This window comes from Bufo gargarizans, chromosome 1 (assembly GCF_014858855.1).
Source record: "Bufo gargarizans isolate SCDJY-AF-19 chromosome 1, ASM1485885v1, whole genome shotgun sequence".
NCBI lineage: Eukaryota > Metazoa > Chordata > Amphibia > Anura > Bufonidae > Bufo > Bufo gargarizans.
The window spans coordinates 41,088,801-41,105,375 of record NC_058080.1 but is presented as its reverse complement, the minus strand read 5'-3'; the positions used below and the strand labels follow the sequence as shown (position 1 = coordinate 41,105,375).

At 47.1% G+C, this 16,575-nt stretch overlaps 1 protein-coding gene across 2 annotated transcripts in view; it reads left to right on the top strand.

Annotated features, from left to right (window-relative positions):
- Nucleotides 1–12,066, top strand: part of IMMT (inner membrane mitochondrial protein) — a 31,547-nt gene extending 19,481 nt beyond the window's left edge. The window contains exons 5-15 of one of the 2 annotated variants that reach the window (XM_044295154.1): nucleotides 194–328; nucleotides 972–1,091; nucleotides 2,690–2,826; nucleotides 2,954–3,057; nucleotides 3,642–3,777; nucleotides 4,015–4,144; nucleotides 7,601–7,615; nucleotides 9,116–9,339; nucleotides 10,390–10,521; nucleotides 10,597–10,726; nucleotides 11,144–12,066. In XM_044295154.1, coding sequence (XP_044151089.1) covers nucleotides 194–328; nucleotides 972–1,091; nucleotides 2,690–2,826; nucleotides 2,954–3,057; nucleotides 3,642–3,777; nucleotides 4,015–4,144; nucleotides 7,601–7,615; nucleotides 9,116–9,339; nucleotides 10,390–10,521; nucleotides 10,597–10,726; nucleotides 11,144–11,751 — 1,871 coding nt within the window. In that variant the 3' untranslated portion in view covers nucleotides 11,752–12,066. The remainder of the gene's footprint in view (nucleotides 1–193; nucleotides 329–971; nucleotides 1,092–2,689; nucleotides 2,827–2,953; nucleotides 3,058–3,641; nucleotides 3,778–4,014; nucleotides 4,145–7,600; nucleotides 7,616–9,115; nucleotides 9,340–10,389; nucleotides 10,522–10,596; nucleotides 10,727–11,143) is intronic. The other variant, XM_044295162.1, reaches the window with a different exon arrangement.
- The last annotated feature ends 4,509 nt before the right edge of the window (nucleotides 12,067–16,575 follow it).

The following is a 16,575-nucleotide window of genomic DNA, read 5'->3' as shown; positions in this document are numbered from 1 at the left end:
CCTTACGTCCTACCAGCAGCACAGATTGGGTTAACCACCCCCTGAGGACTGGTTAACCCCATCTGTGCTGATGTTAGGACTAAGGGAAAACAAATTATCGTAAGAAATTAACAAATTTTAAGGTGCAATAAAATTGGGGGGAAAAACATAATTTTTTTTCTAGTTTTTTAATTGCTGTATTTTTTCTTTGCAGCTTCATTGCACGTAGCACAGATCATATCTGCCACTGGTGATGCCGTTTCAGTCCCAGCGGCAGTGGTGCATGAAGAGGAGCTTCCCAAGGTATCCGAGACAGGAGAGAAGAAGCCCAAACACCCAGCAGGTTCAGGTAAATGCACCACTTCTGGACCGGGATAGTGTACCTGTATGTAGTCCTGCAGCAGCGTTGTCATCAGTTCACCCTATTGTGCGCTGCCAGGACAATGTCAGGAACAGGGCATTCATCAAGTTGGTGCAAGGTCCTGGCTCTATATATGGTGTGATAAACCTCACCTGGCCAATGGTCTTGCTGTGGAGGCAGCATGTGAGAAAGGTGGGCTTTAGCTTAGGCTTCATTCACGTCTCCCGTTTGATAAATCCGGTAGTCTGGTCTGACGGAGAGACAGATTACTGGAGTTACTGTATCCGCCACTGCCGGGTCCCTATTCGATATAATGGGATTCTGTAGGTTTCCAGCTTAAATACCGACTTTCTGCTGGAGAAATACTGGTGCATGCATGGGAATGGGAACCCAGCGGTCTCCATATGCCAGATACAGTGACTCCGGTAGTCTTTTTTTCCTCTGCCAGGACAGACTACCGGATTTAAAAAACGCAGATGTGACTGATGCCCTAGGCTAGTACTCGGGGCTCCTGGTGTCCAAAATGTGAGATGTGATCATTGCCCCTAGGGCCACTGCGTCCTTCTATCCTACAGTCTGGATCTGAATCCCTCATCTCACCTTGCCGTCTTGTTTCTTCTCCCCCTCATAGAAGCAGAGCACTGTAAGGAGTGCGAGCATGAGGAATCTCACCACCTGAAGGAACGTCCCGCTGAGGAGGTGGCCGCGCGCCTCGTACAGCAGGAGAAAGAAGAGAAGGAAAAGATTGAGTGTAGGTCATCAGTGATTCCTCATCTTTGGGCTACATCACAGCTTAGCTTACAACACAGAAGAGAAAGTTCCATTTCTCTCCTATTATGTCAGTGGAACACATGGGACTTTTTTTTGAATGTGCTTGTCGGTACCTTCATCGTCTTTGTTTCTGTTCTCCACCCGTGGTCTATAAATGTCATTGGATTATCAGAAAACACCTTTAGAGGCCATCTACCCCTTCTGGGATGTTTATGATTGCATTTTACTCATTTTGGGCTATTTTTTTTTTCTTCTATTCATCCATTTCCAAAAATACAGGGGTTAAAAAATGAGTCTATTTGCAGTCCCTTTTCAAAACTGTCTGTTTTCTTTGAATCCTGTCATCTGATGACTCACGTGCAGCTTTTATCTCAGAACTCCTGACCTCATAAAGGGAACCTGTCGGGTTAAACAGCTGCAGGTCACATGTTATAGAGCAGGAGGAGCTGAGCAGATCGATGTATAGTTTTATAGGAAAAGATTCAGTGAAACTCTTATTTCATTCATTTAAATTCCTGCTCATTCTGAGCTTTCGCGTCCAGGAGGCGGTCCTATCAGTGACTGACAGCTACCTCTGTATACACAGTCATAGAGGGAAGACTATGAATCACCGATAGGACCGCCTCCTGGACTTCAAAGCTCCGAATGAGCAGGAATTTAAATTAATAAATTGTTATACTGGATATTTTCCCTTTCAACTACATATCAATCTGCTCAGCTCCTCCTGCTCTATAGGAGATCAGAGATTAGAGCTACATATGAGCCATCAGATGACGGGATTCAGAGCAAACAAAGTGACAGCTTGCAAATAGACAGAATTTTTTTTTAAACCCTGGATCTCAGAATTGACTGAACATTTAAAATAAAGACCAACTGAACAATGATTTTTTAGCCTAAAAATGAGTAAAATGTAATCGTAAATTTTTTTCCCTAGAGGTGTCCATAGCCTTTAAAGGGGTTGTCTCACTTCAGCAAGTGGCTTTGATCATGTAGAAAAAACTTAACACAAACCACTTGCTAATGTATTGTGATTGTCCATATTGTCTCCTTTGCTGGCTGGATTCATTTTCCCATCACATTATACACTGCTCGTTTCCATGGTTATGACCACCCTGCAATCCATCAGTGGTGGTCGTGCATGCCTCTCTGGTGGCTGGGAACACACGTAGGCTGGTACTTTTTCCTATAGTGTGCAAGCACGACCACCGCTGCTGGATTACAGGGTGGTCATAACCATGGAAACAAGCAGTGTATATCCAGCCAGCAAAGGAGGCAATACGGACACATATTAGTAAGTGCCTTGTATTAACTTTCACTACACGATAAAGGTGATTTGCTGAAGAGAGAACATCCCCTTTAATGATCTGTTCATGTGGTGGAGATAGCTGAGCACTGTACTCCGTTATCTCTGGCAGTCCCATAGAGAATGGATGGACACACTTGGCCTGCCACGCCATCTCAGGATTGGTGGGGGTCCCAGAGCTCAGCCCCCGCTGACCGGTGGATAACATGAAAACTTGGCTCAAGCCCTTTCATTATCATTCATATCTATTCATAGAAGCTGCCCTCTTTCCTCAGCTTTAGCAGTCTTACTAGAGGAAGCTCTAAGCAGTACTGCCCGCGTCACCCTCCAGGCCGTCACCGCCCAGGAGTCCGCTGTACAAGCTGTCAACTTTCATGCCCAGAAGCTGCGTGAAGCAATGGATGAAACCCAGGTGAGTAGATGCCCGGCTCCGTCCCTCACCACGACGCAGTGTGCGAAATCCTAAATGTCATGCCTTATGGATTTTGAGTTGCCGCTTTGCCCCTTACCGGTGATCACGGTTTGCTTTTGCTTCTCAGGTGCCTGCTGAACAGAAGTCCTTGCAGTGGAGGGATTTGGAGGATGCCTTGAAGGTGCGCAGCAGAGCTGTGGATGAGGCGGCTGATGCTCTACTCAAAGCAAAGTTCGTATCAGCCCGTTCTACATAAGCCTATTGCTTCCAGTGCATGATCTTTATATATCTTGGACTTTATAGACCTGTAAATTATCTTACAAGATCCGCTCCATAATAAGTGTCTGTAAAGCCATATGAACTCAGTATAGTCACCTGCCTGTTTGCACAGTACATGGTTGGAAGGTGGATTTTACAGGAACAGTTCATTTGCATACAATTCTGGATCATCTAATATCCTACCTCTATCATGTGCCATTCCTTTATTATTCCTGCTAGAAGTTATGAATGAATTACCAGTTGGGGGGAGGTTGTCCCTGCATAACTGTCCAGTCAGTGCTGCCAGTGTCAGACTGGTAACGCCCATCTGGACCTACATTGCAAACGACTAGTAATTAATTCATAACTTCTAGCAGGAATAATAAAGGATTGGGACAACACAGAGCCATAAGAATAGATGCTCCAGAATTGCTATTACATGGGGAATGCATGAAGCTATTAAAGCAGTCCTGTCAGGAGCGGTGACAGGTCCTCTTTTAAGAGGCAAAGCATGCCCCCTGCTGGCACATCAGTGACTTTGACTTTATTTGCTTCAGGGAAGAGCTTGAGCGGATGCGGGGCGTTATTGATAACTCCAAGAAGAACGCGGTCAACGGCGCCAAACCTCATATCATGTCTGCAGAGGAAAATTTGCATCGTATGATTGTGGACCTGGATAACGTTGTTAAAAAGGTAGCGGCTTGGTATACGAAATGCATAAAAGCCTTCATGTATTAGCGCAGCTTAGCCTCTCGGAGACCCGTCTAAAGTGAAGCTTGTAGCACGTGGCCGGACAGCAGCTGCAGCGGCATGGACACGTCTCCCTTTCCTGGGGCACTGCCCATACATAGTATTGCAGCATGCACTCGTTTCTGTACCCATCCCTTATTACGATCATTATATGGCCTGACCTGTGTCCTGTTACCGTAGGTGCAGTCTGCTCAGTCCGAAGCGAAGATCGTGGCTCAGTACAATGAACTGGTGGCCGTCGCCCGAGAGAATTTTCAGAAGGAGCTCGACAGTATTACACCGGAAGTGCATCCGGGCTGGAAGGGGTTAAGTAAGTGTGCGCAGTATTCCTGTATATGGGAACTTAATGTTTGCGCCCGGTCAGTGCTGAGTGCTCGGCTGTCGTACAATTGCACATCGTAAGCTGGCATCATAGAAATGTGTGACTTGCAGCAAGACGCTCTTCTAGGACGTATTCCCACCTTTACTTCCCTGCAGCACCACAACTAGAAATCGGAATGGACGCCAGTTTCTTCTACCCCTCACAAACCATAGCCGTGTCGCCATCGGCTCCCCTCGTGTTTTAGTAAATACTTCTATTCTTCACAGAATTAGAATGTAGGAGCACCCGCTGTTATTCCTCCTGGAAATATACAAATAAATTAAGAGCTTGGCGTCGCCATTTCCCTTTTCAGTTGGACGAGTCTGTAATCTGTGCTGACTGTGTAGGAAGATATCCGAATAATGAATCCAACAAAAAATGTCGGTGTGCTCCATTGGACGCTGTATGTAAAGAGCTTCTGTCCCCTGCAGTCCCATACATAGAAACATAGAATGTGTCGGCAGATAAGAACCATTTGGCCCATCTAGTCTGCCCAATATACTGAATACTATGGATAGCCCTTGGCCCTATCTTATATGAAGGATGGCCTTATGCCTATCCCATGCATGCTTAAACTCCTCCACTGTATTTGCAGCTACCACTTCTGCAGAAAGGCTATTCCATGCATCCACTACTCTCTCAGTAAAGTAATACTTCCTGATGTTACTTTTAAACCTTTGCCCCTCTAATTTAAAACTAAATTACAGCACCCGACAACCTGCACGGCAGGACAGACGTACTAGGGAGCTATACAAACTCCATGGGTTGCTGTATAGGCTACACCAGGGGTGCTCAACCTGCGGCCCTGCAGCTGTTACAAAACTACAACTCCCAGCATGCCCGAACAGCCTACAGAAGGGCATTGTGGGAGTTGTACTTTTACAACAGCTGGAGCAGGTTGAGCATGCCTGGGCTGCACCAAGTACTTGGGACCTGAGGCCCTTACTGTCTGGGCCCTCAATGGGTTAATGGATTTTGTCCCTGTATGGGACATGTCTGGATTTCTGTGATGCCTCCTGTCAGACCTGACCCTGCTTCATGTGGCGGCTTTAAGCTTGGGTGTTGTTGGCTCAGCTGCTTGCCTGCCTTGCTACTTGCGGGAGGATCCGACCTAATATCTGCTGGGAGAAACTTGGACCAATATGGGGGCTTCACCCGCCTGCTTCCTGAGAGAGAGGCGGCACCAGTCATGTCCGCAGCCGCTCATCCCTGTACAATCGGCCACACCAATTATTCATGTTGAAAGGGTATTTTGCTAGGATTGGCCTCAAAGTGATCGAATACCCCTGTAACAGAGGAGTCAGGGATGATGGGTGCCAGCTATCTGTTTTCTCTGACCAGCTTTGGCGGGCACATACATAAATGATGAAAGATGACATTTACTCTGCTGAGCTGCGTGCCCCTCTCTGTATAATCGGGGACAGATTGATGGCTGGTGTGTGCCTAGAGCTTCCGTCTGAGCCTTTCAGCCATGTCTTATTTCCCTTGGATATGAGAAGGTCCAGTCCTACCATGGGGAAACAAAAGTATATAAGATAATCGCATAGTTAGGGCTCCTGCACATGACCGTATCCGTTTTTGCGGTCTGCAAAACACTGATACCGGCCAAGAGCCTGCCAACATTTTTAATCCTTCAGAAATGTCCTATCCTTGTCCGCAAAACAGACAAGAATAGGACATGTTCTGTTATTTTGCGGGGCCGCAGAATTGACGTATGGATGCGGCAGCACACAGTGTTTGGATTGGATGCCCTTATATGAAGTCTCGCCTGCATCCAGCGCTGTCTATAGTGACTATACACTCAGGGGAGGGAGCCTTGGAATAAGTGCAGTACCTGTATCCACCATGTGGTGGCAGCAGATGTTATCCCGTCCTCACAACCAGTACCTTAGGGTACTTTCACACTCGCGTTAGAAGAATCTGCCAGGCAGTTCCGTTGCCGGAACTGCCTGCCGGATCCGGAAATCCGTGTGCAAACGGATATGGTTTGTTTCCGGATCCGTCTGACAAATGCATTGCAATACCGGATTAGTCTCTCCGGTGTCATCTGGAAAAACAGATCCGGTATTTAATCTTTTTCGCAGATTTAAAGGCCTGCACATGTGCAGATCGGGAAACCGGATCCGTTTTTCCAGAACACTTGGTACCGGATCCGGCATTAATGCATTTCAATGGAAATTAAAGCCGGATCCAGCATTCCGGCAAGTGTTCTGGAATTTTGGCCGGAGAAAATACTGCAGCATGCTGCAGTATTTTCTCCGGTCAAATACCGTAAAACGGACTGAACTGAAGACATCCTGATGCATCCTGAACGGAATGCTCTATTCAGAATGCATTGGGACAAAACTGAAGCGTTTTTTTCCGGTATTGAGCCCCTAGGACAGAACTCAATGCCGGAAAACTTTAACGCTGGTGTGAAAGTACCCTTATAATGGAAGTGAAAATTGTGTCATGTGACGTGAAATGCATGCGGCTCCGCTGTTTTTTTTGCACGTTTCTCCCTGGTTCTGTGTGTCCGCTGTTACTAGGATATAACCGCATGGTGCATGCTGGGGCCTGTACTACATTAGTGCTGCAGTGATAATAGAGGTCGGTGGGTGGGGAGCAGCCTGCGGATGGGGAGATGGTGGGGGTTGGGGTGTTTGTTCTGTAATAGTGTCACCAACAAACAAGGATAAAATCACAGGAGGACCATGATGTGCCAAGTGGCCGTGCTACTGCTGCAGAAATGGCTTTTTATTTTTTATTTTTTTTATTTGTGCGATGGTTGCAAGGTCACTTACATAGGGGACAACACTAAAGTAGCGGGAAGTAATTATGAAGAGACTTGCAGACATCCTTGTGAAGCCCTAGCCTTGAACAGGATCGGTCTTCTCTTTCGACATGTGTTCTTTAATCTGACTTTATTCTACATAAACATTTTGGAGCAGCTCTCCTCCTTCGTCCCTCAGAAATGTGTGAATAATTGCCTTTCTCTTGTCGCTGCTGACATTGTACAGACGCGCCCCACTGACATGGCTTACCAGCTCATTCACACATTTCCAGGCGGAGTAACAAGAGACCTGTCCGGACCCCCTGCATTTACTGTATGTGTTTGGTGTTTCTATTGGTTTTGTATGCCGGCTTCTTTACTATGGCGCTCTCTGCGCTCAGCCTCCAGCATACCTCCCAGTGCATGCTCATTCCACTGAAATTCAGCAGCCAGAGGAGCACCTTGGGGTGCCAGGGAGATGTGTATATTGCATTGCAGTAGTATTTCTAGGGTCCAGGGACCACCCTCCCTCTGTAAGGAGAATGGATGGGAGGTGTGCTGGGGTCTCATGATGGCACGTCTGCATGTAGAGCCTTGTAAGTTGCTTTGCAGACCGGCGTTAACCTCTCTAAACCTTCCTTTTTCTGTTTCAGAGATTTCCGATTTAGGTGAGTTCTGCTCCTGTCTCCTCTCTAACACTGACGCCTTCCTGTACTCTGCCCGTGTAACCTGTACTCTGCATGTCATGTTGTCTGTCACCTCTGTATAATAACCCGGGATACACTGTTCTGATGAGTAAGTAACGGAGTCACTGATTTCTGTGATGGGACATGGCGTCCTCTCTCCATTTAATATCACTAAGGGGTTGTACAGTATAGAAAAAAAAATTCTGTACACCGTTAGTGAATTCTACAGTAATAGAGGGGAGTCCTCTGCTATGAATCCTTATTTCTTCTCCAGAGCGGTTATAAAGAGCGTCGCTCACTCATTTGTGATGTATACTGGAGTGTTGGGGGTTGTAGTCCAGGAGATTACAGTCAGTCCGATAACTCTCTGCTTTCTTCTCCCCGTGTCTCTGCACCCGGCAGTCACTTTATATTACAGTACATGTCGAAGTTTTGTTTACTGTGCCTATCTTGCATTTTAGAGGTTGTCACTGCTGCCCCCCCCCTCTCCAATCACCGCCCCTACTGTCCCTCCCAGCTGATTGGTGGAGGGTTTGCATGTCTACACTGAGAAATGTAGCAGCCATGGGCATGGGTGCCGTACCAATTACATATAGCCATCTCGCCCCCCCCCCCAACTGGAGTTTTGATTTTGCACATCAGGGTTCATCCGTTCCGTTAGGATGCAGTTGTTTGAAATCAAGACGGTAAAAAAAACGGATCGGTCACTAAATAAATTGAAAGTCCATGGGTGACAGATCAGTTTTTTTTTTGGGCTCATTGAAGATCATCTGCTGTGATATTTAATTGTTTACGGGGGTGGGAACCCTTTGCACAGCAACACCAATACGGAGTGCGACAAAGCTCTTATAATTAATAAAACGGATCAGTCACCATTGACTTACATTGTTTTCATTGCCAGGGTAATTTTATTTTATTTTTGTTCCATTTTTATGACCGGACACAAAACCACAGCTTGCAGCGGTTTTGTGTCTGGTCACAAAACTGAAAGCTCACGGATCGGAAGACATCCTGAACGGATCTCTTTCCATGCAGAGTGTATGAGGACTAAACAGAAACCTTTTTTTCCGGTATTCAGATCCTCTGCCGGATCTCTAACAGAAAACAACGCAAGTGTGAAAGTAGTCCAACCCGAGCTGCATTAAGTTGTCTTCTCCATTCACACCCAGATCTGCATTCCCAATCCTACCAGTTTCCCAGGAGAGTGCTTGGCCTCATTTCTTCATGCCGGCAGCAAAATCTGTGTAAAGCAAAAGAACATTTCAAGCAGTGCAATAAATGAGCCGGGGGGGGGGGGGACAACGGGGGAATGCAGCTCTAGATGTGACTGGAGTCGGAGTCCAATATCAAAAAAGTGTAAAGGATTTAGTAAAGTTGCGTATAAAGCTAAATAGGAAGCGATGTAGTATCCTGCGCTCAGACAGTCCCGCAGAGTTTGCCCTGTACAGTCTGTATATATTGTAATTGGCCTTGTCCGTGCAGCCGGCAAGCTGAGCACTGAAGACCTGAACTCCCTGATTGCCCATGCCCACCGCCGCATCGACCAGTTACACAAGCAGCTGGCGGAGTACCGGGTGCGGGAACAGCAGCACATCGAAGCCGCGTTAGACAAACAGAAACTGGAGAACAACAAAGCTCTGGAAACTGCTGTGTCCAAGGCGCTGGAGCATTACCGTGCCGAGATCAAGATGGAGCAGGACAGGAAGGTACAGATGGAGGAGGAAGGACTGGGTGAGGGAGGTTGGTCGTCCATATTCACCACCCAAATCATATGAAGGGTTTTCCAGTAGGTCTAAATCAGGCATCCTCAAACTGCGACCCTCCAGCTGTTGCAAAACTACAACTCCCAGCATGCCCTGAACAGCCTACAGGTATCCACCTACAGCAGGGCATTGTGGGAGTTGTAGTTTGAGGATGCCTGGTCTAAATTGTCATAGGACGGTTGACCACTGGCTGACAGGTGAAGAATGACATTATCTCGTGACAGTGGCATCTGTCAAAAGGTAGGTTATATTAGGCAGAGATAAACCGTCAGTTTTAAAAGTTGGAAGCTGGAAAAATAGTCAAGCGTAAGGATCTGTCTAGACCACTGTTTCCCAACCAGTGTGCCTCCAGCTGTTGCAAAACTACAACTCCCAGCATGCCCGCACAACCAACAGCTGGAGGCACACTGGTTGGGAAACGCTGGTCTAGACGGCTCGATAAGAGCATCTTAAAAATGGCAGGTCTTGTGGGGTGTTCCCATTTAGTATGGCTTGTGGTTTGTTCCTATGTAGTAGTAGTAGTAGTACCTACTAAAAGTGGTCCAATGAAGGACAACCAGTGACAGGAAAATGTGCGCCCAAGGCTTACTGATGGGTGTGGGGAACGCAGGCTAGCCAGTCTGGTTCAATCCCACAGAAGAGCTATTGTAGCCAGGTGCATTGTGGAAGAGGCAGAAGAAATGGACACCTCCCTCAGTGCACTTACATGCAGACACTGAACCAGTAAGGGTTGCTGGGCGTTGTGAATTCTTGCTACCTTACAGCCACCGACAGCATTGTGAAACCACACTTGGGTGTAAGCGAAGACCTCATGGTGTAGCCAAAGATCTGTACAAGACGAGAAACTGCTGTCAGTCAGACCGGTCATAAAAGGTTAGGGGTTGGTCAGACTTCTGACTCCCACTTTTACCCAAGATGCCCCAGATTACCTTAATGGGAACCCCCTGGAGTCTTCTTACATTGCTTTTAAATACTAAACATGCTCCATTGCAGGTGGAAGAAGTGCGGGAGGTGATGGAGGCGGAGATGAGGACCCAGATGCGCAGACAAGCTGCTGCTCACACTGACCACCTGAGGGACGTCCTTGGTGTCCAGGAGCAGGAGCTGAAGGCTGAGTTCCAGCAGGTGAGCTCAGCACTGGTGGCTGACTGGACCTGGGCTTTAGTAGGACAGGACTGACATTGTGCTTCTTATCCACAGTCCGTCTCCGAGAAACTGTCCGAACAAGAAATGCAGTTCAGACGTCTCTCTCAGGAGCAGCTTGATGGCTTCACGCTGGACATTAACACTGCCTATGCCAGGCTGAAGGGCATTGAGGAGGCAGTGGAAGGTGAGAGATTTGGAAAGTAAACTTGGTTCTAACTGAAATTTCTTGGACGATGGAAGTCAAGTAATCGCAAAGAATTGCAGAATTGTTTATTTCCACAGTCTACCCCCAGGGCCATCCCTATGCCATGTCAGTTGTATGCAGTGAACTCCCCCTAGTGGTGGTTGTATCAAGGGCTTGGAACTGTTTAAGTAAAGTGAAAGCCCACATTTTGTACGGTACTGTTTGTCATTAGGTCGCCCCATGTGGGCAATTTAACCTGTGGAAGGCATTGCCAGTCTAACACCGCCTATAAGATTTTGCCATGTTATATATATGTGTTTATCAGTAATGGGTGACATGTCTCCACATCAGGAGAGTCTCGGGTATAACCTTAATGCATTTCGAATGTCTTGGTGACTGTATGTCGTTCTGCTGCAGGACACGCCGTCGCTGAAGAAGAGGCCAGAAAAGCCCATCACTTGTGGCTCTCCATTGAAGCTTTAAAATTTACATTGAGATCCGCTTCAGGTGAACATCCCACCGAACCTCTGGAGGGCGCTGTCCAGGGAATAAGAGCAAGCTGCTCCAACGATGAATTTACAGGAGCTCTGACCGCCGCTCTGCCCCAAGAGTCGCTGCATCGCGGTGTCTACAGCGAGGAGGCACTGAGATCCCGATTTCATACCGTCCGTAACCTCGCCCGCCGGGTGGCACTGATTGATGAAACCAGAAACAGTCTCTACCAATACTTTCTCTCCTACATACAGTCCATTCTCGTGTTCGAACCTAAACATCTCCGACCCCCCAGCGAGCTGAGCACCGAGGACCTGGACACATTTAAACTGCTTTCTTATGCCTCCTATTGCATCGAACATGGCGACCTGGAGCTGGCAGCAAAATTTGTCAACCAGTTGAGAGGAGAGTCTAGACGGGTGGCTCGTGACTGGTTAACCGAGGCGCGCCTCACCCTAGAAACAAAGCAGGTCATCGACATCCTATCCGCCTACGCCAGCGCCGTTGGGTTGGGTACAACACAAGTGCAATAACTTAAAGGGAAGTGTAATGTGATGCTCGAAGTGTTGCAGAATCCGTTCCCCTGTCACAGAAAAATCCTAAGTTAAATTCTGGTTGTTTGGCGTTTGTAGACTATGCAGATCACAGTAAAGATTTGTTGCACTCTGACCCCTCCAAAATGACGGCACTCTTTCTTTATCATGTCTGCACTCTCCAGGAATGCCACGCCCTGTACCCTGTATTACGTTTTTAAGTATTCAGGTTTTACTGATCCAAACCAAATGAGAATAATTCTGATCATTTACTGTTCATGCCTCCTGGAACCTCTGAATAAATCAGAAATCCGATTCACTGCCGTTTGTGTTCTTTCTGTCAATCTTAAAGGGGTTGTCCGGCCTAGGAGCCGACAACCCCAATGTTCAAGGAAAAAAAAGCGCTGCTGTCCATTCCCAGCCACTTTCTGTCCCCCGCAGGACCAGGAAGTGGCTTCGTACCATGACCGCTGCAGCCAATCACAGGCCTCAGCAGTCTGCTAGTGACAGCTGTTCAAGCACATATGACCTCTGAGGCCAGTGATTTGCCACAGCGGTCACGAGACCAAGCCACTTCCTCGTCCTGTGGAGACCAGAAGCATCAGTTATTTTTTTTTTTTTATGGGGGCAAAGATTAGGATCATTGGGGTTGTTAACCTTTCAGCATCTCCTGCCCACAATGCACCATGAACCACGTATATTACACCACAATGCACAAAGAGTGACGAGAAGAACTTCCCTCTGTCTGGAGGACCCAGGATGTCCATGCATTACCCAGACAGCCCATTGATTTCCGTTGGCACTGTACAATGCATCATTTGACGCTGCAGGGGAACTGAACACTTGCTACTGGACTTTTCATCCAATTATTGCCTATTGCAGGGCTAGCCAACCTGCGGCTCTCCAGCTGTTGTAAAACAACAATTCCCACCATGCCCTGCTGTAGGCTGCCTAGGCATGCTGGGAGTTGTAGTTTTGCACCAGCTGAAGAGCCACAGGTTGGCCAGCCCTGGCCTATTGCTTGGGTTCAGAGCAGAGGACCACCTTGTTATGGTCAGCTTGTTGTCAGGGGACCCTATGAACCAAACAAACGTCCATTGTGGACAGTGCGTTTAAATGGGTTATCCGTGGATTAGAAATATAAAAATTGTTAATTTTTTTTCCCCAATAAGTGTCTGGTATTACAGCTAATCCCCATTCAAGGTGAAGGTTGCAATTCCAGATAGAGTTCATGGATAAGATTGGAGATTTTGCAATCTCAGACAAACCCTGAGTTGGATCCTAAATTAAGCTTATTCATTTCCATTCACACAGCTACTCTGGTCAATCTCTGAGTACTGTACAGTATAATACCTTTCATTACTTCTGCCTCCCTGCTGCTTCATATTGGATCAGGTGCAACAGAAACCAAGTTGCACTACATACAGTACCTGCTTTCTCGAAGAAGCATACGATGCACATATTAGAAAGATAATGGCACACATTCACTATTATGGCTGTGCCTTAAATCGTATCGGCGGTTTCAAAAAAAGTTTGCATTAGGCCTTATGCACACACAGGTTTTGTTTTAGGTTCCGTTCCGTTTTTTTGTGGCTAGGATGCGGACCCATTCATTTCAATGTGTCCGCAAAAAATGCAGACAAAAAATAAAAATAAATGGATGGCAATTTGCGGACCACACATACGGTCGTGTGCATGTAGCCTAATGGCTGTGCTTCTTTGTACAATCATAACTGTTAAAGGGGTTTTCTCATCACATACAATGGGGGCATATAGCTAGGATATGCCCCCATTGTCTGAGAGGTGTCCCCGTTGGGACCCGCACCTACAAGGAGAATGGAGCGGTGAGAGCTGTGGCTGGAGGACCTCGGGTTTTCCAGGGTCCGTCCACCACCAAGCCCAGCTCCCATAGAAGTTAATGGGAGTGCACCGCGCACGCGCGGCCCCTGCTCACATTCGTTTCTATGGGGCAGACAGAAATAGCCGAGCCAGCGCTCGGCTATTTTTGGCAGCCCCATTGAAATGAATGGAGGGGGGTCTGCGCATGCGCAGTGCGCCCTCCATTCATTTCCCCGCTCCGTTCTTGTTGTAGTTGTGGGACCCTCACCTATCAGACAATGGGGGCATATCCTAGCGATATGCCCCCATTGTATGTAATGGTAAAACCCATTTAAGGAGCAGGTCATTTTTGGGCTTCCCTAATGTCTATTTCAGCCATATTATTCCCTATTTCACAGCACAGATAGATGCATTTCACTCAGAAGCAGGAGGAATATACATTTCGTGAAATCTTCCAGCACTGTACTTCTGTGTGACGTCCTTTCCCTTACTTCAGACTATGTTCATTTTCAGCTCCGAAATAACACTTGGATCTTCCGAAGCAGTGTAGAAGCAGGTTAATCAGGCTCAGGATCTCAGCTAGCTCTGACACGCTCCCACTCCCATCTTCTGAGTCTCTGATACCCGAGCCTGACAACAGGCAATGGACTGCAAATTAGGTGGAAGTGAGACCCCTAGTGGCCATGACGTGACAGTTTATTTTATTTTTTCAGGTGGATGCAGGCTGATTTTTTATATTTTTTAAATGAAGTGATTTCGAAATTTGCTATTTACACCATTCTCTTAAATTGTGAAAGTACAGTGGACTCTTAAAAGGGATGTTCCACCAAAAATAGTCTAATTAAATACAACCAAATTTAAACAAAGTGTATCCCTCATATCCCCAGATACACCATTAGCATACCGCCACCTGCTGTTTCTGTTGCACATCCATTCTTTGTCCACCTCAGCAATTCCAGTAGTGCTGTCGCTTGTTGATATTGCTTTTGACAAGCAGAGAAGATGCTGCAGCTTCAGAAGCAGAAAGATCACCACCAGGGATGAGCGAATCGACTCTAAGTCGATTCACATAAAACTTCGTTCCAATACTGTACAGCGCTATTAGAATGTATTGGCTCTGAGCCAAAGTTATTGAAGTCTCGAGACTTGGGGCAATAACTTCATAAATTCATTTGTACTGTAAAAAAACATTTCCCGAACTCTGGTTCAGTTCCAAGGTAGCACTTGGGACACAGCAGACAAGCTGCCCCTTCCACAGGTTGAGAAAAGCAACTGCAAAGGATGAAAAGTGCTGATTAGCCTCACTCCGTGTTCTGTCCGCATCCATACCTCTGTTCCATGGCCCCCGCAAAAAAAATAAAGTAGAACATGTCCTATTCTTTTCCGTATCGCAGACAAGGATAGGACTGGTCTATTGAACGCCAGACCTTCCATTCCGCAAAATGCACATGGGTGGTATCTGGTGTTTTGTGACTGACAGAACGGGCCTTAGGCAGATAGATGGAGTAACTTATACATTATCTGTGATCGCATGCCTGATACTAAGGAACCTTAGTTGCCCATACACATGGCTGGTGGATGAATGTTCTTTCAGCCAACAGCAATGATTCCCACAAGCCGGGCGGCTGGGCTGACAGTAGTATTACACAGTCCAGTAACCTTATCACCCACCACCAGATAATCTCCAGAGTTAGCACGGGCAGCAGCTAGACAGGCTCCGAGTGCATCAATAAGGTCCCAGTAGGTTGTCACTGGTATCTAGAGCCATGTTGACTGCATCCCACAGCTGCTTGAGGATCCATAGAGCAAATACGATGATCAAGGTGGGTCCAAGTCTGGGGAATTTGGGGGCCTGGGTAGTACTTGGAAGTCTTGGTCATGCTCTTCAAAGCAACATTAGACATTTCAAGCCATGTTACATTGTCTTGCTGGAAGATCCCATCCACCCCAGGGAAGACCATCAGCATATATGGGTGTACCCGATCTGCAAGGATGGATTCATACGCAAATCAGTGCCTTCCACATGGATTAGTCGGCTAAAAGAACGGCAGAAAAACCTTACCCAGACCATAACCCTGTCACCAGCTTGTGTTCTTCAAGCAGTGGTTGCAGGGCATTTGTTCTCTGATGTTTTTGACCTGCCACGTCAATGTCCATCCATTCGACGAAGCAGAAAATGGAGACTGATCGGAGAATACATCCCTTTGCAGATCAGCGGAGGTCCAATTCTGCAGTGGACATCTGTATGCTTTGGCGCCCCATACACTGTAGGATTAATTGAACCGTTTTAGGGCTGACGCACACGACCATGCCATGTTTTGCCGTCCACAAATTACGGAACAGAATGGGCCGCCCATAATAGAAATGCCTATTTTTGTCCTCAAAACGTACACAAATAGGACATCCCAATTTTTTTGCAGGTCCGCATGTTTCGGGGCCCCTTTGAGGTGAATGCGTCCACATCTGAGCCGCACAAAATGTAGCTCGGATGCGGAACCAAACAACGTTTGTGTGAATGAGCCCTTAGACACACATCTTGTAGCCCCTAGTTTATTTTGTCACTGAGCAGCTCCATTGTAGGGCATCGGTCCGCCCTTGCGTACCTTCATAGCAGACGTTGAACTTTCACACCAATGGCACGTGGTGCTCTGCAGTTTCCATGTCACTTATTCACAACGGTGCCATTTGTCCACTCAATACGCTTTCACCACAGCAGTTTCAGAAAACCGCCATCCTTGGCCCAAAATCCAATAATCATCCCAACTCTGATAAATCGCCACTTTTACCCATGACAGCAATGAGGGATAAGTGTGTAAACATCCTATCGCACACACTATATACCCACAAGCCAGCTCACCACGTGACGTCCTTCCTGAGCTACACGCTGCCAGCGTCAAAAGTAGGACATGCTCATAATAATGGGACTCGACTGTGTAGCATTTATTGCCGATTACACAGGGACCCATTCATTTCTATGGGTCCCCG